Source organism: Piliocolobus tephrosceles, chromosome 1 (genome assembly GCF_002776525.5).
Source record: "Piliocolobus tephrosceles isolate RC106 chromosome 1, ASM277652v3, whole genome shotgun sequence".
NCBI classification, from domain to species: domain Eukaryota; kingdom Metazoa; phylum Chordata; class Mammalia; order Primates; family Cercopithecidae; genus Piliocolobus; species Piliocolobus tephrosceles.
Genome location: NC_045434.1, coordinates 124,101,639 through 124,126,188, shown reverse-complemented (window position 1 = coordinate 124,126,188; position 24,550 = coordinate 124,101,639). Strand labels below are relative to the sequence as shown.

General features: G+C 33.8%; 1 protein-coding gene across 2 annotated transcripts in view; it reads right to left on the bottom strand.

Moving 5' to 3' along the window:
* DPYD (dihydropyrimidine dehydrogenase) overlaps window positions 1–24,550 on the bottom strand; it is an 875,732-nt gene that overhangs the window by 431,078 nt on the left and 420,104 nt on the right. For both annotated transcript variants that reach the window (XM_023231016.1, XM_023231017.2), the window contains exon 13: window positions 3,714–3,929. In XM_023231016.1, coding sequence (XP_023086784.1) covers window positions 3,714–3,929 — 216 coding nt within the window. The remainder of the gene's footprint in view (window positions 1–3,713; window positions 3,930–24,550) is intronic.

Here is a 24,550-nt window from a genome sequence, read left to right as displayed (position 1 = left end):
TCAATACTCAAAACAGTCAATGGCTTTATGTGTTAACTGTCTGTTCATATACTGGGAAAAAATAAACTCAATATGCTCTTGCCAAAAAATTCTATGTATTCATTTATCCAGTGAATATTTATGAAACATTTATCAAACCTCTCCTATACATTAAGCTTTGTGCTATGTGGTATAAGGCTGTATTTTACAGAAAGAGCTACAAGAAATACTTTGATGCCAAAAAAAGAGCCTTAAATATTTTCAGTTTTTACTTCTTATCATTTTATAAGAGAGACCTATTATATGGATACTTATTTACCTAATTTGATACTTATTAAAACAAAATCTATTCATTTGAGATACTTTCATAATAAAAGTTAATCACAAGTTAATCTATGTGTAGAGAGGGCTTACAAGTGAAGTGAACTGTTGCTTGGGTTTAGATTTGATTTAGGATAGAAATACTTCTTAGTTTATTTAACTGTGTAGTAATAAAGCTATGCAACTTGCAGTTTCATGTTACAGATTTGCAGTATATAATATGTAGCTCTCCAAGAGAACAAAATTTATGGACAAGATTAATGAAAACAAAATGTTTTTATCTACTTCCTATCAATATAATGTGAACACAGGTCAAAGGGTTATTTTATGTGAAGTCCAAACCATTTCTAATATTTTCTCTTAAACAGATCACTTCTCTGTTTTGTCATGATAATTTAGCTTTAATCAAGCTTGACAGATCGATTTCTCTCTCACTTTTCAAAATTTAAACTTGGAGCCAATACACATTTATACAGAAAAATGATTTCATAACTATATTTTAAATATGACTTTACTATCTTTATAAAACATAAATAGAATCTCAAGAAAAGCAATCTTGTTATTTTGAAAGATTCTTCAGAAGACTGATTTGAGGAGGAAGAATATAGTTAATAAAAGCCATTTTTGATGTCATTTAACACAAAAGCAAACAGATCTTTTTATATTTGACATTAAAAATCTGATCATTTGCCTTTTTAAAGAAAGCACATACAGCTTTTATATAGACTGCACAGTAAAGAATAATAATATTTCTGTTTACGGAGATATCAACTGGCATTTCACTGTAAGTCAATGCTCTATCGGTGCTGCAGCGTATTAGACCTCAATCTGGCATCCACAAATGTCAAGAGTATAAAAAATATATATGTAGGATGAAAATCAAAAGCATGTTCCGAACTCCCAAAAAAATAAAAATAGGGAAACAAAGTTCACGTAAACATATTTGCTGCAGAAATCAGTGCAATATTCAGCTGTCAATCCAGAAAAACAACAAGGGAGCCACACTGTCAGTAGGACAGGATAATAAAATTTCTAGCAGATGTTCAGTCAGGGCTCTAATTTTTATTGAACTCCCTTGGTAAGCATTTAATTTCTTTATCATATGCAAGCTTGGCAAATTGTACTTCATCAAAACTGTATTGTGAAATATTAATATTTCATATGATAACAAAACCCCATAGAATAACCTTTGTCATATTAAGAGCATCCAAATTTCAAATGTCAAGATTCTGAATTTTAATACATTTTAAACAGATTCTTCAATTGCCATAATAAATTACAATATGGTTAATCTAAATTGGTATACTATAATGTCACAGAAATGTATAGTACACGTAACACTTTAATAGACGTCTTTAGCAAAAGGCTATGGGGAAAGAAGTATGTTCATACTACTGAGTTGTATATTACCAACATTTCATCAGTAGGAAAGCATAGAAATAAGCACATAAGATGTAATCATAAATTCACAAATTTAATCACTAATTAGGAACCAGATAAGGAAACAAAAAAAAGTAGACCTCTATGAGGCAAACGGACTACTCGGCAAAATCACATATGGAAAATAATCTTTTTTGAAAATGGCATTACATAAGCCCAAGGTGGCTTCATTATTTTTGTCATTGCAATTTGCACAAATATGTTTAAAATAGTCTGCACAATATTTTGTTGTACCCATCATCAAAGTAAGTGAAATAGGGTTTCCAAAAAGCCCCGCATGGTTACATTTCATGTGCCAAATTTAATTTCCATTTGTTCATAACTCCCCTTTTGAACCAGCATCACAGACTTCTAAATTGATAGATTAAATTCAAATTGGAGGTTTAGAAGGAAGTTAGCTTCCACATTTATTTCTGCTGGTGATCCTAATAAAGGCAAGTGCTACTAGGTTACTGAAAGACACAGCATCACAAATCAATGCATGTCACCAACAGCGTAAAGACTGATGTCTCTGATTAATCAGAATTCAATTATTGCAAGCTAAGAAAACATCAAATTCAAAGCAACAAACACCTTTTTTTCAGCTATAATTCTTCACCTGTGCCCAATTAGCCACCTATTTCAGTTTACATATATATATATATTTTAATAGCATAACTGATATAGTCAGTAAATGGCATCTGAGACTCAGTTTTCTCCAACAGAGTAAACATTTGACTATAGCTTCTCAGTAATTTTTAAAGAATCAATTGAAACAAAGACAAATATATATATCAATATTCTACAAGGTTATAAACAATTGATTCATGATATTCTAAAGCTGAATCTAGTATATTCTGTTAATTTTTGCACTTTGTTTAATAAAATATTCAGTTGATTTGTTTGAAAAAATAACTTCTCTTTAGATATCTAAATATAAAAAATCTTTATGAAGCATTTTTTTCCTGCACTGCTTTTTTCCTAACTTTTGAGAATTCTCTAGATTTTCCTGACCACACTTCACATTGCATCTTGTAAAGCTGTCAGAATAAGACAGCCTTAATGTTTTAGCCATAATAATGCCAGCTATTGATCCTAGTAAGAGGAAAAAGAAAGAGAGACTGTGCTTAATGGGGCATGTTTTTTCTCTATTATTTTCTTTGCCTAAGGATAAAGCTGATTCAAATAATGATACTCTTTTCTTAGTCACTAAATTCACACATTCATATACATTAATTATTACTAACTACCAGTTAGTATTAAATACATTGAGAGGTTTAGTATTTGCAATTTATCGATAAACAGTCTAAAAATGCTAAAGTGTGTTGCTCTTTTCTAATTCAAAACCATATAAGGATGCAACCCTTTTGTTGTATAAAGCATCCTACTTTAAAAACATGCATTTATATACTTTGTGTACTTTAAAGACTCAATCTCAATTTTAATACGTAGTTTATTTCCTACTAAGTATAAGATGTCCACTTCTGGGTAAGTAGAAAGTCATACTGTTAAATGAAACTCAGAGTATTTGTTTTTGAGAAAGGTTTCTGTATTCCAAATTTGTGAAGAATCTATCTTATTATCAGTACCAATAAATTACACCAGGATTCTTTTTGACATAAATTGAATCCCAGAATTTTGTGCAAACCAAATCAATTGTGTCCCTATCTTTGAGCTGAGGCATCCAAAATAATGAAACAATTAATAATACAGAAATAAGAGTTTGTGATTATTAAATGAAAAACTCGCTTTTGTAATATTTATATCTTTGTTGCTTCCTAGACAATACAAATAAGAAATGTATGCCTCCCCGTCCTTCCATGGGACAGAAAGGAAGGAAAGAAGCTAAAGACTAATGTGTAATGATAGGTCTTGTCAAATAGTTTAGTAAGTTTCTTAGTAAAAAAAAAAAAAAAAAAATCCATTATAATATTTATACCTTAATTAAAATATATGATAGACATTTCTATATGACTGCAATAATATTTTCTTACCTTATCAAGAGAGAAAGTTTTGGTCAGGGCAAAACCCCATCCAGCTTCAAAAGCTCTTCGAATCATTGATGTGCTGGTTGCTGGAGTTGCACTAGCAAGACCAAAAGGATTTATAAATTTCAATCCGGCCATTTCTACACTAATGTCCACCAGATCAATAGGAGTGTAAAAGAGGGGTAGTTCAGGCTTGGCAGAAATGGAAGCTCCATATTGTGACTGCAAAATACAAACCAATAATTGGTTTCATATTACATCTAAATTGTCCATAATAATATTTTACAAAAATCACTTCAACACAGCATCTGAATTAACATAGATTACAACAGTCTGTTTACAATGAAAAAAAACTGGCAAAAAGTCAGTTAGCAGTGAACTGAATTCATACAATATCCTATTTTAATTTCAAAGGCAGTACGAAGAGTATTAGTAGAAATAAAATCAACTAAATAAACAAACAACTGTATTTAAAACATACTGAGATTCAAATACAAAAGGGAATAATTTTAGAATTTTTCTCCCTGGTCCAACCCAGTCTATTTGTACTTAATTTATGAAAATACCTTTAGTGCTCAGAGATATGGGCAACGGCAAGTCAGGGGACCTAAATTCAATTTCCTGTAATCTCACTACTGTTAAGGTGATTTTAGGAAAGCCAACTAATACGTCCCTGTCTTTTCTTCTCTATCGTTTTCAGTATAGCAGCAGGAATGCTGCTTGCCTAATTTCTACCTCACAGGAAGATTGGAAAATTCAGAAAATCATAAGCTGCAGGGAGATACTTAATTTGGAAAGTGGGTAGTGTACTCATGTGCATTATGGGTGTTTGTTCTTTTTCCTGAAACCAAATAGGTCCCAAACAGTTTATGTCAAAATCTTTGACTGGCACTCAAAACTGTAAATTTACGTTTGTTAAATGATCACTGTCATAATGCTTCTTTGCAGGATTATTGGAATGTTTTAATAAAAACACTTATTCTTAGCACATGGCACACTGAAACATCCTACATAGGTGCTTGCTAAATGTTGTCTCCTTTTCTGACTGGGGAGGTTATTGACGATTGCATCAGGCCTTTTGTTTGTAAAGTGTCTCTCTCTCTCTCCATTCCTCCCTCCCCTTCTCTCTCTCTGTTTATCTCCAAAAGACAAATAACACTGGAAAATATAAGGATGAATTTTCTCAGCCAAAGCGGTTACTGAATGGACAGGGCTGGTTAATTCAAAAGTAGAAATCCTTTCTCTTGTGAATCATCACTCAAAAGAAAAGTTATTTGAGCAGAACTTTAATTTTATAGGAGTGTGTCTTGTGTAGATAAAGATTGCCATGACTTGCATAGAAATTATTTCTGGCCTTCCACCACTTATAATGCAAAGCAAAGTTCACTTAATATGTAAAAAGGCATCAAACTTGTCAATTGAAACACTAATGTGTCTCTGGTACATGCAAAGAGATGCCTGATGGGATCCAGGCTTCAGCTATGGCAGGCGCCTTCTCCCAGGGATGTTCTGGGCTTCAAGATATATTTCTGAATATTGGTTACTCTGGGTGTGAACATAATTTTTCTGTCCTCACATAGGATTGCTATACTATTAAAAGGATTATTAGCAAAGACAAAAACTACAATGTAAAATATAGGAAATTAGAGGTTAATTTGAGGTGTGTGTATGTATGTGTGTCCACACTTGGATGTTTACAATGACAACAACTGGCAAAAAGTCAGCGGTAAGTATGTGTGTCCACACATGGATGTTTACAATGACAACAACTGGCAAAAAGTCAGCGGTAAACCGAATACATACAATATCATTCTTTTTAAATTTCAAAGGCAGTATGGAAAGTATCATCAATTAAATAAACAAACAAACAACTTTATTTAAAAGATACTGAAATTCAAACACAAAAGGGAATAATTTTAGAATTTTTCTCCTGGTCCCATTAACCAGCCTCTTTGTGCTTAATTTATGAAACCTTGCTTGATGGTATTTATTAGCTTTGCATAATCATAATATAAATTGAATCAAGCAAGTTTTAGGAATAGACTAAGAAAGAATTTCCTTACATTACAGGTTGATTAATATCGGTAAAAGTATAGAAACACCTTCCCTGTTTTAGAAACAACGTTGAGCCAGCTTGCCTTTGATTCCAATAGCAGAACTACACGTGGTCCTACATACCTGTACTTTACAAGGTGAAATAAATGAGCTTACAAGTATTCTTCTCTTTTTATGGCTGTGTGTTGAAATATCTATTTTTCTCAATCTTACAGATGAATTTTGGTTTGTTCATAATTGTAGCTATATATAGCATTAGGCAACAGCCCAAGGAGGCAGATATGTATGTATAGTTCAACTTGCATTGCTTAATTTATGTAGTTTTTTTTTTTATTATACTTTAAGTTCTAGGGTACATGTGCATAATGTGCAGGTTGGTTACATATGTATACTTGTGCCATGTTGGTGTGCTGCACCCATCAACTCGTCAGCACCCATCAATTCGTCATTTATATCAGGTATAACTCCCAATGCAATCCCTCCCCCCTCCCCCCCCATGATAGGCCCCGATGTGTGATGTTCCCCTTCCCGAGTACAAGTGATGTAGTTTTAAATAAATAAGTAATTGCTTTGAAATTCTTACAAAGGTTGCTGCCTTAATACTTAGAAAGAAAATGATTTGGACAAATTTTGCAAGATCTTCTTTAAGCTTCAAAACAAAACCAAACACATCAAAGCAAACAATAAAATACACACACACACATGCAATTCTTTCACATGAGAAATACAGCTTCTTATATATTTTTTCTTTTATTCACATAAGTGCTACTATGTATATGTGTTTGTAATCTAAAATCTTCACATGTCATAGGCAGTCTTTTTTCATACTGTGCAACACAGGGCTATTTTTAGCTTTGTCTTTGTCATGTTATAACAACTCAGTCTGTTCAACTTCATCATACATCCATGCCCTAATGTACACCTCCTTTTCTGAATTTTAAAAGCCTCTTCCCCCTTTGTACCCTTGCTCAGCGAACTCAAGCATATCTACTTTCAGTTCTCATCACAATGTTAATTCCTCCCAAATCTCAACTGCAATCTCCAAACTCAGATTTCCAAAAGACTTCAAGGTCTTTGGATGTAGATGCTTTGCTCTTATACTTTAATATCAACTCTTCTATCTCATCATATTCCCTCCTAACGAATATGTTATGTAGATTTTCAATTTTAGACAATACTATTTTCCCATTCATCCAGTAGTGTAGTAAATAACAGATATAAGGAAACAACCTAGGTGTTGAACAATGGGGATTGGTTCCATAATGGTTCTATTGTAAAAAGGAATGCTATGCTAGCATCAGAAATGATACAGAAGAAAATAATTTATTGACAAGAAAGAGGGTTTATTATGCACAAAGTAAAACAGTGAGTTAATATTATAATATTATATGTAAATTCCAAGTTTTTGGTGGAAAAACATGTATATCTATTTTGCTGTATGTTTCCGTTTATCCATCAATCACAAAAGATAAACATCAACATGCTAGGAGAATTGTATCTCAGAATCAGGGTTTTAGATGACCTTTAATTTTTAAATTTTTGCTCACTATAATTTTCATATTTTCAATAATAAATACAAGTTAATTGATGAAATAAATAGATTTGAAGGTATACTAAAACAATTTTTAAAAGAAGCCACATGTGTTAGTTCATTTTCACACTGCTGTTAAAGACATGCTTGAAACTGGGCAATTTACAAAGGAAAGAGGTTTAACTGAACTTAAAGTTCCACGTGGCTGGGGAAGCCTCACAATCATGGCAGAAGGCAAGGAGGAGTAAGTCACATCTTACATGGATGACATCAGGCAAAGAGGGAGAGTTTATGCAGGGGTACTCCTCTTTTTAAAACCATCAGATCTTGTGAGACTTATTCACTATCACGAGAACAGCATGGGAAAGACCTGCCCCCATGATTCAATTTCCTCCCAACGGGTTCCTCCCATAACACATGGGAATACAAGATGAGATTTGGGTGGGGACACAGCCAAACCATATCACCATGATACTCTAAAATCCATTAAGTGTAGCTCAAAGTAAAGAGTCTGCCCTTTAGTTTCCTCCATAGACTGTCCTGAATCAACTTTTTCAGTTCTACTTATTACTATGTAGAGCTAGAACAAACGAAGAGACTATCTACTTTAAAAGCTTTATTTTACAAACAGAAAACTAAAGCCAAAAGAGGCTAAATGAATATCTGTAAGTTGCTCAGTTACTGGTAAAGCCACAATAAAATATACAGTTTGCTGTCTTGTTGGCTTATGTTCTTAATCCACCCCTCCGAAATAAAATGTTTCAAACATTCCTTCTCAAAAATACTTTGTGCCTCCCCACCTAAATAGAGAAATTATTTTATCTGAGACACTTACAGGTCACAAAAAGTATAATAATTTTAATTTATTGATTACATTGAAAATATTTGGTTATACGTTTAAGTACTAAAATGCATTAACTTCCCCGTATTTTTCAGGAAACCAACTTAACATTTCTTTGCATAGCATAGTCTGCTTTTTTTTTTTATAATGTACTGCCAATATACCTGTTAGACTCAGTTACTAATGTTCATATAGAATTATTTTCGTTCATTTATTTATTCAGCAGGTATTTGTTAAGAACTTGGGGTTAAAAAGATGAACAAAACAGACAAGGTCCCTGACATTTATATGCAAAACAATATAAATAAATTTACCACCTACCACCAAACAAACACAAAATTTACTACCGATAGTTCATCACACTGTTACATGTCTCCATACATTATTTTATGCATTTTTTTACTCACTTAAAATACAAATAAATCTAAGACTTTCCTCATGCATTAAACTCTTCATAATCCTTCCAAACTCAACTGATTCATTCAAGCATATACTTGTTAGGACATTTCCTTACTACCATCTATACACTTTTCTGAAGTAGCCACCTCTTTTTTATTTACTATTCCACAATTTTACTTTATTATTATTCTTTAAGTTCTGGGATACATGTGCAGAATGTGAAGGTTTGTTACATAGTTATACTGATGCTATGGTGGTTTGCTGCATGCATCAACCCGTCATCTACATTAGGTATTTCTTCTAATGTTATCCATCCCCTAACCCCCAACTCCCCAACCGGCCCCAGTGTGTGATGTTCCCCTCTCTGAGTCCATGTGTTCTCATTGTTCAACTCCCATGTATAAGTGAGAACATGCAGTGTTTAGTTTTCTGTCCCTGTGTTAGTTTGCCGAGAATGATGGTTTCCAGCTTCATGCATGTCCCTACAAAGGATATGAACTCATCCTTTTTGGAGACTGCATAGTATTCCATGGTATATATGTACCACATTTTCTTAACCTAGCCTATCAATGATGGAAATTTGGGTTGGTTCCAAGTCTTTACAATTGTGAATAGTGCTACAGTAAACATGCGTGTGCATGTGTCTTTATAGTAGAATGATTGATAATCCTTTGGGTAAATACCCGGTAATGGGATTGCTGGGTCAAATGGTATTTCTGGATCTAGACTCTTGAGGAATCACCACACTGTCTTTCGCAATGGTTGAACTAATTTACACTCCCAACAGCATAAAAGTGTTCTTATTTCTCCACATCCTCTCTCGCATCTGTTGTTTCCTGACTTTTTAATGATCGCCATTCTAACTGGCATGAGATAGTATCTCATTGTGGTTTTGATTTGCATTTCTCTAATGACCTGTGATGACAACCTTTTTTTACATATGTGTGTTGGCTGCACAAATGTCTTCAGACAAACAGAGAGCCAAATCATGAGTGAACTCCTATTCACAATTGCTACAAAGATAATAAAATCCCTCCAAATACAACTTACAAGGAATGTGAAGGACCTTTTCAAGGAGAACTACAAACCACTGCTCAAGGAAATAAGAGAGGACACAAACAAATGGAAAAATGTTTCCATGGACAGAAAGAATCAATATCATGAAGATGGCCACACTGCCCAAAGTAATTTACAGATTCAGTGCTATCCCCATCAAGCTACCATTGAATTTCTTCAGAGAATTAGAAAAAACTACTTAAATTTCATATGGAACCAAAAAAGAGCCTGTACAGCCAACACAACCCTAAGCAAAAAGAACAAAGCTGGAGGCATCATGCTATCTGACTTCAAACTATACTACAAGGCTACAGTAACCAAAACAGCAAGGTGCTGGTACCAAAACAGATATATAGACCAATGAAACAGAATGGAGACCTCAGAAATAAAGCCATACATCTACAAACATCTGATCTCTTTGACAAACCTGACAAAAACAAGCAATGGGGAAATGATTCCCTATTTAATAAACACTGTTGGTAAAACTGGCTAGCCATATGCAGAAAACTGAAACTGGACCCCTTCCTTACACCTTACAAAAAAAATAACTCAAGATGGATTGAAGACTTAAATGTAAGACCGAAAACCATAAAAACCCTAGAAGAAAACCTAGGCAAATACTATTCAGGATATAGGCATGGGCAAAGACTTCATGACTAAAACACCAAGAGCAATGGCAACAAAAGCCAAATGTGACAAATGGGATCTAATTAAACTAAAGAGCTTCTACACATCAAAAGAAAGTATCACCAGAGTGAACAGGAAACCTACAGAACAGGAGAAGATTTTTGTAATCTATCCATCTGACAAAGGGCTAATATCCAGAATCTACAAAGAACTTAAACAAACTTAAAGGAAAAAAACAAAAACAAAAACAAGCAACCCTATCAAAAAGTGGGTTAAGGATATGAACAGACACTTCTCAAAAGAAGACAATTATGCGGCTATCCGACAGTTTAAGATATGCTGCTAGTCAGCTGTCATCACAGTCGGCCGTACATGTTAATTTTCTCTTCAAATATAACATAAGCTCCTTGAGGACAGTGACCAAACATATCTTAACCAAATTATTATCTCCATTGCAATTAAAACTATGCACCTAAGCCAGGCTCAGTGGCTCATGCCTGTAATCTCAGCACTTTGGGAGGCTGAGGTGGGCAGATTATGAGGTCAGGAGATGGAGACCATCCTGGTTATGGTGAAACCCCATCTCTACTAAAAATACAAAAAATAGCCAGGCGTGGTGGCAGGCACCTGTAGTCCCAGCTACTGGGGAGGCTGAGGCAGGAGAATGGCATGAACCCGGGAAATGGGTCTTGCAGTGAACCAAGATCATGCCACTGCACTCTGGCCTGGGTAACGGAGCAAGACTCCATCTCTCGAAAAAAAAAAAAAAAAAAAAGCATCTGTATAAAATACTTACTCTTGAAGGCAATTCTTTCCTCTGTAGAGATGCAGATAAATAAAATCACCTTTTCACATGGCATTCCTCAAGTATATTTTACGGAACTAACATATACTTCCTACATCTCCATTTTTTCTCTAGGCTAAACATTTTTATCTTTAATAATTACTTTTAATACAAAATGCTCTTAGCATTCTAGTTATCCTTTGTTAGATATCTCATTTACCTATATGCTATGAAATTGAGGAATCTGCTAACATAGTTGAAAAGGTTAAAAATGAGAACTTGAATTTTTGTCATTTCCCTCCTTGCCTTCCCATTGTAAAGCAAGAATCATTTTATAACCTGGACATCACCATGACCTCTTTGATTGTTCAAAATACACTCAATGAAAACTAAAGGAAACTACAAAAGCAAAAGAAGCTGAAATCCTGAAGAACCGAGATGAGAATGGTAAAAATGGAGATTAAGGAAAAGCTAAATGTCTAAGTTTTAGAGTGTAAAGATAAAGAGTAACCTTTCCTTTTTAAAGTCCTTCCTAGACATAAGAGAAATTGAAAATAACAAGGATGTCTAAAGACTATTTTTTTAAAGTTTGCTTTTTTCACACTTAGAATTTTTGGGAAGAGACTGAGTAAAGGTTTTATTCACTTACAATAAAATTTCTAAAAATTAACTCCATGACAAACATAGACCATGAGGAGTCCAAAATATACATGTTACACTTAATTTTTCTCATTTCACTGTCATCTGCAAATTCCTTCAAGGTTCTTTACTGCATACAGAACAAACCATAACCTCAGCATTATATAATCCCAACTGTGATCTGGGCCCTTCTCCCTCCCCAACCTTTCTAATCTCATCTCCTACCCCTCCTTCAAAATATTTTATGCTTCCATTTATTGAACTAGTTATAATTTCTCAAATAAAACAATATTATTAATGCATCTTTGCATTTTGCCTTTTGTTTTTGCTCAGAATGTTCTTTCCTGCTGGTGATAATGCTTTGAAAATTCCAACTAAGCCTTCAAAAGTCAGTCCTGTTGTCATCTCTACTAAAAAACCGCCTTATGTGTAAAAAAGGGAGACAGAAGGGGAAATGATAAACCACCATTTAATGAGCATAGTGTTTTAGTTTTGCAAGGCAAAAAAGTTCTGGAGAAACATGATACATGTGCTTAATGCCACTGGAATGGTACACTTAAAGATGTCTAAGATGGTAAATTTTATATTATGTATGTTTTATCACAATTTAATCATGAATAATTATTTTAAGCTAAAAAAAAAAAAGTCTAGGAAGCCTCTTGACAGAAGATTGCGAAGGTGTAGTGAAGGTCAAGGGTTTAACTTTTAAAACCTAAACCATGTAACAGGCCCTGTAAAGTGGATGAAAGCCAAGAAACTTATGGTCCAGTTGAAACTCTCAAACTGCAGGAGTATAGTCTGGGGTCCCTTAGATGCAGAAAAGAAAATTAATTACAGTGAAGTATGTTTGTGTTCCACATAAGAAATAATTTTGAAATAGAGTTGTCCATTAGGGGAAGGGTCTGTCCTAGGAGATGTGAGATAATTTCCATTGAATATGACTCAAATTATCTATTAGTCAAGCCATGGGTGTGAAGTTGGAGCTAGACAACCTTTAAGATATTTTCCAAGCCCTAATCCCATGGCTTCATGATCATTATCATCATAAACTCTGAAGTCTTGACTGGGCACATTTTCCACAAGGGGCTTGTGGTAAAGTGTAGAACAATGAACTCAGAAGGGGCCTATTCAAAAATCAGAACTGGTCGTGTTCTAAGATATAGTCCCACAAAGCTCTGAGGCCAAGATAACTTACCAATATATACCCTAGAAATACTTCTAGATGTTTTAGTTACTGAGCATCCAGGAAGCCTCACCTCTGGACATTGTGTGCTCATCAGCTCTTCTTTTTCCCTTTTTTGAAAATAGTCTGTATCCATCATCAAACACCCCTAGGATGCTATCCCTTCTTGATGGACACATTACAGTTTATTCGGGATATAGTTTACACTCCCAAATTTCTACCTCTAACTCAGACCTCTCCTCTGACTAGATTGTTGCAATCGGTTGGATATTTCTGACTTGTATTTTAAACTTCTCACACTTGAATATCTATTAGGCATTTTAAACTGAAAACCCCTGACGCGAATTTTCTGCCACCAAACCTGCTCCTTCTACAGCCTTGCCCATTTCAAAGAATGGCAACCGTATCCTTCCGATACCTTTGGCCAAAAACCTTACAATCGTTTGTGCCTTTCCTTTTACACTTTATAGCCAGTCTGTCAGAAAAATCTATTGTCTCTTTTTTTCAAAATATATTCCATTTCTCACCTCCACTACTACCTCCTGCTCTAAGCATAGTTGTCTCTCACTGAATTTACCACAGTAACCTTTTAACTTCTCCCACTGCTTCATGTCTCAGTCTTTCCCAGCAAAGGAACCACAGTAGGCTGATGGTTCCTACTCAACATTTATGGTGAGTGATTGTGGTGATGGTTACATGACACCACACATCTGTCAAAACTCATCAAATGGTACAATGGAAATTGGCAAATTTTATTATATACAAATTATATTGCAGTAAAACTGATGAAAATGAAAAAAAAAAAAAACCAAAACCAAAAAACAAAAAAAACCCACACAACCTCCTCAGGTTCCCACAAGCAAAGCTGCTTCCTAATCATACTTCATACTTGTTTGCTTACATATATGCTATCTCTCGCTTGATTTAATTTCAGCACCTAGTATAAGATTTGGCACAGAGATACTCAACATATTTACTGAATGTATCAGACTCGTGACCTTGGGTACTCAGTGTCTTTTTCAAATTATTTCCCAGTAAAGTAATAATCAGTTTAGATGAAATAATCATTAACTTTATTCCAAATCTATAAAAGTGCATTATTCTATGATTCTAATGTAGAGTGGCATTCAAGCTCTGGAAGATTGCTGATTTTAGGCCAATCTCTCCAAGAACCATCTAGTGGGAATAGTAAGTAATTGCCCTGGGTAATTAAGTATCTATGTGTGTGTGTGTGTATATATATATATATATATATATTCTATAATTCAGTCACATTAAATGACATTAAGATTCACCAACATCACACTTTTGCCAGGGTCTTTCCTAAAATAGAGCATTTTTCTTCCTACTGGAATTTTGACTTCCAGTTTAGAATGAACTTTGGTGGCAAGTAACAAACTGGCCTTACCATGAGGTACAGGAGGATCTCATGAAAATCATGCAGAAATGCAGCCAGGCCTCGCTGGGATTTCTTGAGGAAAGTAAGAAGATTCTTCATGCTTTGTCCTTTTTCTTTCTATGTACAGCCACTTTATTATTCTCCCTCTTCCAATTGGCTTCCCCTACTTCTTTATCCAGAACGATTAATATTGTATAGGTCTAGCCCAGTCATTTTTTTACTCTACTTATCAGAAACACGTAGAGAGTTTTAAAAACTATGATGTCCAGGCCAGGTCTCTTCCTACTAATTACATCAGAATCCCTTGGAGGAGGACTCATTAATAGTATTTTTAAAAATCCCTCCAAAAAATTACACAGAGCATTCAAGGATGAGACCACCTCTCCAGTAATACAAGTTCTCCTCCTAATTCCTAATTCTCAAGTAAGAGATTCAGGCTTGGCCAATATTGTGTTAGGTGTCTACTTTATTCAACTATGTGGCTACTGGGGTCTGTTCAAGAGAACAAAGACTGTTTCAGTTTGGAAGATAGTCTCAAAGGTGCTCATGTGGGCCTCCTATCTGCTAATGAAGTGTCAGCTCTGACAAACATCAACACATTGTCCAAATGTTAAGGTCTACTGTAAAAATAGGACACTTTTAAATTTTTTTCTCTTTTATTCTTAAGATCAACAAGATAGTTGTTCATTTGCAAGTAATATTTATACCAGACCCAGTGATAGGTATTTTTTAATCACAATTTTTAAGGTATGCATTATTCTCCTATTGAAGATGAGGAAAATGAGGCTCAAAGAAAGTAAACTGCTTGTGTAAAGATCAATAAGTGGTACAGCAAGATTTCAATTGAAAGCTTACACTAACTACATTATATCAAGCTGCCCCATCTTACATACATTTTCTGAATTATTAATGTCCTCAAAACAAGAAACTAACCTGAAAGTTACTCATGATGGTTTGATTGATCACAGAAAGTACATATACACACACACTGAGACATTGTATCAAAAATAAAAACCATATACTGTTCAAATATCATTAAGACAACCATAATGCCATTAATTCAAGAATAGAAATAAAAATATAGTCTTAAACTACAATAACCCATTATTTTATTATTAAATTATTACTAATTACCACTGGTTTCTTCTGTTATACCTTGTTGGATCATGGAATTACAGCAGAGACATTTGGATGTATAATGATCATGTTGTTGGGGAAAAGCAACTTACATGATAAGTATGTATCTCAGTTGTATTTTCTCCTAATTTGCTTTGCTAGAATGAAATTTGAAGAAAAAAAAAAAGGAAGAGAAAAGCACTACTAAAAGCAATACTAGTGGTAGTGTTTGTTATATTTGATTGAAGAAGAAATCACCATCACTATGTTCCACCCAATTCAAAATAATCAAACAGCTTTCACTTACTCATTTTGTTTATATTTCATTGTGATATGTTACAATGGATCCTATCTTGGAGTACAGCTGCTATAGAAGCATCCACTCTGAAATTATTTTAAGGAAAAGAATAAATAACATTGCGTAGCTGCTTGTGGCTAGATTAATTCACAGAATGGATTAATGCATTAATTAACTCAAGCTCAGTTACTTTGCTCTTTGAAGAAATATCTATTGAGGGAAAAATCTTACAGAGTAGAAATTAATTTGGATTAGCTGTTTCCATGATGGAAAGGTCTAGCTCCAGTGATTACAATTATAACATAAAAACAGATTTCATTTCTCCACTTTGAGAAATTATTATTCATAATAAAATTTCTTTCTGATATTAAATCTTTTCTGATTTGAGGCTTCAGAAGTTTCTACAAAATAATGATTCCATTTTACTCATTTCTTTAAAAGACTATATTCACATTCCTCTATACTTGTAAACTGAGCATAAAATAAGACTACAAAATTAAAAAACATTAATTGGCTCCATGGCATAATGGTCAGCATATCTGGACTCTGAAAATTAAATGATATTAATTCAAATCCATGTGCCATCTTTCTCCATCTAAACTCTACCTCTACCCCCAATTATTAGCTCTTTAACAACTTAAAACTTAATGTAGTATCATGCAAAAACTCCTCCTCCTTCAACCAAAAATAACTATTCCTCCCCGGTTTTCCCCCATTTACTTTATAACACTACCATCCATCAAGCTTAAGTTAAAACTTGTTAATTGTATTGTTTTTGATATTTCTTCTCTCTCAACTCCCATTTCTATTCTACAGCAAGTCCAATTATTTTTGACTCTATTCTCTTTGCCACTACTATCTCTTACTGAGACTTTTTCTTACTGATTTCTGCATTATCCTTACCTCCTACTCAAATCTGTTCTTTATACCAGGGTAGGGTTTTTAAAACAGAAATTTTATTGTGTTATGCACCTGCTTAAACTTTTCCTTAGTTTTCCATTGGATTTTGTTGATATTCAACTTTTCATGATAGCCTACAGCTCTTTCATGATATGGTCCTGTCTACCTATCCAAACTTACCTTATGCCAATCTCTGTAAATATACATATCATAGTCACATGTGCCTTCTACTAAACTCTGCCTTTAACTGGACATTTACACTTGCTATTTTCTCTTTCTGACATATTATTTTTCCATGCTTCTATTTCCATGTAAACTCTTCTCCCACTGCCATGTACCAGCTCTTTTAGCAACCTGAGGTTGTATCACCAATGAGCTAAGTGAACTTGTAAAATATGCTTCCTAAACCCCACTTGTCCCCATGATCTAAAATATTTCCTTAGCATATAAAATGTATCTATAATATCTGTGTATATGGCAGGCATTCTGTCCAGGAGCTAGGAACACAACAGTTAACAGAGTACTTTGTCTTTCTTTTTTCAAAAAAAGTAGTCTATTTTACTTATTAATGGTCAAAAAACTGCTTCACTAAACATTGTTTTATAATTTATATATTAATATGCTGAGAGCAGTATTATTACTCATCTTTTTTCTACAGTTTTATTGAGGTAAATCAGTCTACAATAAATATAATTAATACATAAAATTCAGTGCTTTGGATATATGCATACACTCATGTTACTATCACTACAATGCATGTCATAAACATATCCATCATGTTCAAAAGTTTCCTAGTGTTGCTTTGTTATTGTTGCTTGCTTTATCTCTTTCATATTTCCTTCCTTCCTTCCTTTCTTTTTCTTTCTCTTTTTCTTTCTTTTCATTTTTCTTTCTTTCCCTCCCTCCCTTTTTTCTTTATCTTTCTTTCTTCATTTCTCTTTTTTTCTTTTCTTTTTCTTCTCTTTCTCTTTTCTTTCTTTCTTTCTTTCCTTTTCTTTTTTTTCTTTCTTTTTCTCTTTCCTTTTTATTTCTCTTTCTTCTCTGTCTTCCTTCCCTCCTGTCCTCCCTTTCTTTCTTTCCTCTTTCCTTCTCCTTCCTTCCTTCCTTCCTCTTTACTTTTTGTTTCCTTCCTTCTTTTCTTTTCTTTTTTTCCTTCTTTCTTTCCAATGTACTCAACATCCCTCTCACCCATCTCCTGGAAACCATCATTCTATTGTCTACTTCTACACATTTGACTACTTTAGATGCCTCGTATAGAGGGAATCACGCAATATGTGTCCTTCTGTGATGGCCACTTCATTTAGCAAAATGTCTTCCAGTTCTATCCATTCTTTCACAAACAATACAATTTCCTTCTTTTGTAAGTCTGACTAATATTCTCTTGGATGCATAAATCGGAATTGCTTTATCCATTCATCTATCAGTGGACATTCAGGTTATATCTTGGCTATTGTGAATAATGTTGCAGTGAACATGGGGATGCAGATGTCCCTTTGAGAAAATGATTTCAGTTATTTTACATATATACCCAGAAGTGGGATTGTTGGATCATACGATAGTTCTATTTTAAATTTTTTGAGAAACATCTATGTTGTTTTCTACATCAGTTCCACTATTTCACATTGCACCAACAGCTGTACAAGGGTTTCAACTTCTCCAAAAACTTGTCAAACTTTTGTTTTTCTGATAATAGTCATTGTATCAAGTGTGAGATGATATCTCAATGTGGTTTTGATTTTCACTTTCCTGATGATCTGTGATAAGAATTTTTTCACATACCTGTTGGCCATTTGTATGGCTTCTTTGAAAAAATATCCATTCAAGTACTTTGCTAATTTTTTAAATTGGACTATTTCAATAGTTTGCTATTGAATTTTAAAAGTTTCTCATATTTTTCGGAAATTAACTGCTGATTAATTAATGGTAAATATTTTTTCCCATTCTAAAGGCTGCTTTTTCACTCTGTTGTTTCCTTTGCTATGCAGAAGCTCTCTCATTTCAGCTAATATAATAGTGTGTAATCCCACTTATCTCGTTTTGCTTTTGTTGACCACACTTTTGGTGTCATATCCATGAAATCATTCTAAATACCAATGTCATGAAGCTTTTCCCATATGCCTCTTTCTAAGGAGTTTTACAGTTGCAGGTCGTACATTTTAGTCTTTAATTAATTTTGAGTTAATTTTTGTCTGTGGTGAAAGATAACGTTCCAATTTAATTATTCTGCATGTGGATAGCCACTTTTCCCAATGTAACATTTATTGAAGAGACAATCCTTTCCCCACTATGCATTCTTGACTTTTTATTGAAAGTCACTGTATAGGTTGTATAGTTGACTGTACATGGCATAGCTGTAGCATATAAATTCTCTATTGTTCCAATGTTCTACATGTTTGTTTTTATGCCAGTACCATACTGCTCTGATTATTATTGCTTTGTAATTGTTTTGAAATCAGGAAGTATAATGTTTCTAACTTTGTTCTTATTCAAAATTGTTTTTGTTATTTGGGTATTTTGTGGATTCATATATATTTTAGAATTATATTTTCAATTTCTGTAAAAAATGTATTTGGAATTTTGATAAGGATTTCATAGAGTCTGTACATTGCTTTAGGTGAAATGGATACTTTAACATTAGTTTTTCCAATCTATATTCCAAGAATATAAGATGTCTTTCCATTTAGGTTTGTCTGCTTTACCTTCTTCCAGTATTTTAGAGTTTTTATTTTAAAAGTATTTCGTGTCCTTGATTCAGTGTATTCCTAAGTACTTTATTCTTTCTAGTCTTATTGTAAATGGATTTTTTTCTTAATTTTTTGGATAGTTTATTGTTGGCATACAGAAATACAACTGCTTTCTGTATGTGGATTTGAATCCTGCAACTTTACTGAATTTGTTTATTAGTTCTCCTGTTTTTTGGGGCAGTCTTCAGGGTTTTGTATGTATGAGACCATGTCCTCTGCAAACAGTTAATTTTTCTTCTTGTTTTCTGATATGGATGCCTTTTATTTCTTTGGTTTGACATATGGTTTTTGCCCATCATTCTGTTAATGTGGTGTTATCACATTTATTGATTTGTGTATGTTGAACCATCTTTTTATCCTAGGAATAAGTCTTGCTTTATGGAGATTTATAGGTGATAGAATACAATCTTTGTAATGTGCTGTTGAATTTGGTTTGCTAATATTTCATTGAAAGTTTTTGCATCCATATTCATCAGGAATACTGGCCTGTAGTTTTCTTTGTTTGTGGTATCTTTGGATTTGGTAACAGTGTGATGCTGACCTCATAAAATGAGTATGGAAGTATTTAATCTTCTATTTTTTTTTTTACAAGAGTTTAGGAAGAAAGGATATTAATTCTTCTTTAAATGTATAGTAAAATTAACCAGTGAAGCCACCTGGTCCTAGGCTTTCCTGTTTGGATTGGTTTTCGATCACTGACTCAACCTCCTTATTTGTTATTGGTCTTTTCAGGTTTTCCATTTCTTCCTAATTCTGTCTTTATAGGTTGTATGTTTTTAGGAATTTAACCAGTTCATCTAGGTTGTCAAATTTGTTCACAACAGTCCCTTATGGTCTTCTTTTTTATTTCTCTGGCATTAGTTGTAATGTCTCCTGTTTCATTTCCGATTTTATGTTTGAATCCTCTCTTTTTTTTCCTTGGTTCAGATAACAAATTGTCAATTTTATCTTTTGAAAAACAATTTTTAATTTTATTGATTTATTTTCTATTGTATTTTTATTCTTTATTTCATTTGTTTCTGCTCTAATCTTTTATTACTTCCATCATTCTGCTAACTTTGAGCTTAGTTGTTTTCTTGTTGTTGTTGTTTGGTTGTTGTTGTTCATCGATGATTAAAGTTACGATATTTATTTCAGATCTTTCTTTTTTAATGTAGACATTTACTGCTATAAAACATCTCTTAGTACTGTTCTTGCATAAGTTTTTTTTTCTTTTTATTAGTCTTTTGGTATTTTGTGTTTTTGTTTTAGTTTGTCCTGAGAGATACTCTAATTCTGCCCCCATGATCCAATCACCACCCACCATGCCCCACCTCCAACACTGGGGATTAGAATTCAACATACAATTTGGTGGAGACACAGATCCAAACCATATCACTGAATTATAGTAATACATTGGTTTTGTTTACATTTTACTAGTTATAATATTATCTGTTAATATAATAGCATGTAGACTATTATAGCCTCTACTGCATACAAACCAAAGAGTCTGTTCAAAGAATAAAACAGTAAATGAACTTAAAGAAATGATTTTAAGTTAGACAGAGATCCCCCTAAAATAATAAATAACATGTTGACAAATTTTCAACAGTGTCAACCAAAAGGGTAACAATTGCCATATTGACAGGCCCAGGGGCAAAGGTGGTGATACTGCTGACAAGATGTCAATGATTAAAGTAATAAAAGCATGGTGACCAGCTCAGGGTGGTGCCTGACAGCAAATCCATGTAACATAAAGGAGTCAGTATGATCAAGGTGAGAGTGACGAAGGTAAATAAAAGAAGCTGACATTTAAGAAAGGTGACAGCAGTAATGTTAAATATTAAGCTTTGGAATAAGAAGCTCAAAATTGTAAGTCAACAACATAGCAGCCAATACTTGCTCTTGTGTTAACCTATTACCCCTCATATTTCTAGAAGGAGAATTCTCTGAAACAGACTAAGGTGAGGATAGAGTGTGAAGAGAAAACCAGTGTAGTTGCCCAGAGGTCACTTCAAAATAGAAATAACAATGTCTATAGGGAAGGATGGTTGTGAAGATCAAATGAGAAAAACTACAAAGCCCAAGCATGCTCATTTGTATCCTTCTGTTTCCATGGTAACTCTACCCCACCATCAAGCACCAGATCTTTTAGTAATCTAAGGTAGTATTTATCACCAATGAGCCATGCGAACTTACGAAATCCATTTCCTAAACTCAGTGTCCTCATAATCTAAAACATTTCCAAAACCTACCCATTGTTTCAACTGTATTTATTAAGTGCCTACACATGGCAGGCATTTCATTGGCCAACCACCAACGGTAAGGTAACCACTGTTCTAGGGATACAACAGAGGACAAAACTGACTAAAAATCTATTTGAAAGCTACATTCTCACAGGATGTTGTCTGCTATATAGTGACTGTTTAGTACATGGGAAGTGATCTAAAATGAAATAAGGTAAACTTTTGAGTATTGGTTCTAAGCATCACAAAAAGTCCAATACTTGTCTCCACTCTGGAGCAGAGTTCTCTGATAACTGCTAGGAACTCATTTATGTGTTCTGACTTCCACATGCTCAGCTGGAGCTCAGAAAAAGAGAAAAGAATATCATGAGGAAAAAGCAAGCTGGTTATTGAAAAGAACAGTAGAACTAAGAACAGAAAAACTTGGGTTCTAGCCCCAGCATTGTTCTTAACTAGTTTTAACACCTTAAGAAAGGCATTACATTTTTTTCTGTTATTTTTTATGGATGTTATTCTTGTCTTTATCTCTTTGAGGATATTTAACAATTTTTACAGCCTTTTCAGATAATTCTATTATTGTTGTATTCTTCTGAGTAGATTATCTTACTATGTGAATTTACTCTTTTAAATCCTTTTCCTCAGCTTCCTAACTCATGGCCAACTACATCTCAACCAAATCCAGCACAGTTCTCCATTTTTTTAAATGGGGAAATGGTTAATCCAGAGGTAATTTTGAGTATAAAGTGAATGCTAAGCCTCTAAAAACAATCAACCATAATGGGTATTCAATAAATTAGATTTTTAAATTTTTATATATATTATTTGGGTTTTAGAACCATATAAAATTACAATTCTGCCCCTCCCATGAATGAGAATAATGAGGTTCAAGATAACGTATTGGAAATTTTAAAAGTTGTTAAGTCCTTGAGCTGGGAATTCCACCTCTATGATGACAATGTTCTGTCTCAGAGACAGAAGTGAGAAAACCAAAAAGGCAACATGATATTCCCAAAAGTCTGAAGGCAGAATTAATGCGCAATTAGTTCAAGACTTGAACCCAGACTGCTTGACTTTCAGGTTGCCATTACACCATCCTGGATATTTTTTGAACTGATCCTTTACAACTTGTTTGAGATTCAACTTTACTAAATCAATGAATTCAGAAGAACACAATTCTGGTCAAAATTTACAATGAGGTTAGTTTGTATTTAAATTTTCCACAGCAAACCAAAGGTTTTGGGTGTTTTGTTTTATTGTGCTACATTGTCATTAGACCCAGAGGGCCCTATGCATTAGAGCACTGAAAATTTGGCATGGGATGCATAACACTTCTAGTCCAACTGGACCAGTTGACACTGCAGTGGTTAATTTCTTTCATACTCCATCAACATGAATTAAGGTTAGATTCCCTATGTATTGGATCAGATTTTTCAGTCATTTTTTTTTTTTTTTTTCTGCCCATTCTAATCTTTGGTTATCTCTGCCTGAAGTAGCAATCTACTGTATACTGGCAAGGAAATATTCTGTCTTTACAGAGACAATTTCATTTTAAATTACTTTTCAGGTCAAACATTGCCATTTAATAAAAGTTTGGAACCTATACAAAGTCAATAAAAGGCATTAAAATTACTTATTAGCCATGGTATTTTCTTCCTCTATCACCAACTAGATAGTTTTGTTCTGATAGCTCCATTAGGTACAGCCTCATTGCTCATTTTTTCCTTGACTTCCTTTTAGAACATATGGACGTTACAAAAAATAAATTATCCTTTATACACAAAAAGCTTCACATTACTAGGAATAGAAATTTTAATAGAAAAAGTGTCAAGTCTCTGATGCATAATAATTATTTTTAAATATTAGCTAAAGAACACATCACAATTTAACCTGAATGTACTATCAAAGAGGAAAATTATGTGGAGAGCACTACAGGGTTTAATGTATGTTTATTTATAAGCAACTGAAGACGACTTCATTTTTCAATAACTGTAAGCAAATTTGACTTTACTACTTGCCATTTCAAGAAATAAAGACGAGGTAACATACATTTCTGGTACTAGTTAAGTCTAAAGGCTCAGTTTCCCAATGAGACTGACCTGAAGTCATCTCAACACTATGATCCTGACCCAGTGGAAAAACTTAGCATGGAAACAGCATTTAGCCATGACATACTTCAATATTATTTTTTGGAGGCTATCACTATCTCAAACTGAATCCATTATGATTTAAAACTGTCTTTTTATTGATATTCATTGTTTTTCAACCTGACAGTGGCCAATGATTTATATCAATCTTCTCTTAACACAGGAATTAAAGAGCCTGCAATATATCTTAAACTGAAGGACACTTTTTCAATAAGTCTCAAGATTTTAATACAGTTGTCATTTCAAAAGCCTACCTCTTCTCAGTTGGAAAGGGGTTTAGAGAAGAAGAAGGCAGTTCTGTTGATAAGATTGTTTTTATCTGCGGCAGTAGAGGATTCAAAAGTTAGTATGACATATCGATGATGCCATTTTTTCAGCCATTTTTATTCTTTAAGTGCAAGAACACTGCAGCTGGCTGTCAATCATTAAACCACAAAATGAAATCCTTTGCCTGGCTAGGAGATTTGCAACTATACTGACGCTGGTAAACTAAACACCAAATTATAGCCTTTTCTACCGCTTCACCCAGATTTCACAGGGGCTGCACACCCAAATAAATGCCTCTTGGCTACCCATTCATCTAACAGCTGGAAAGATGACACTTGACATTTGGAAACTTTCCTGTGAAGACTGCTGCAAGGCTTTCCCATTAGCTTCCTGGTGAGACTGTAAGGTCGAATAAGCTGCCTCAAAACCTGCAAAGGGTAACGGAAATACTCTAATATTAAGCCTGTGCAATTTAAATTTCTAATTCTCAAATCATAGTTCTTCAGATATTGTAGAAATCACTGGTATATTTCAGGGCAAAAATTGCCTTTGAAGATGTGGAATTAAAGTGATATTTTAAGCAATGATAATGATAACACGTGTCTTTTATTTAAAGTTGGGACTGAAGGTCTTCT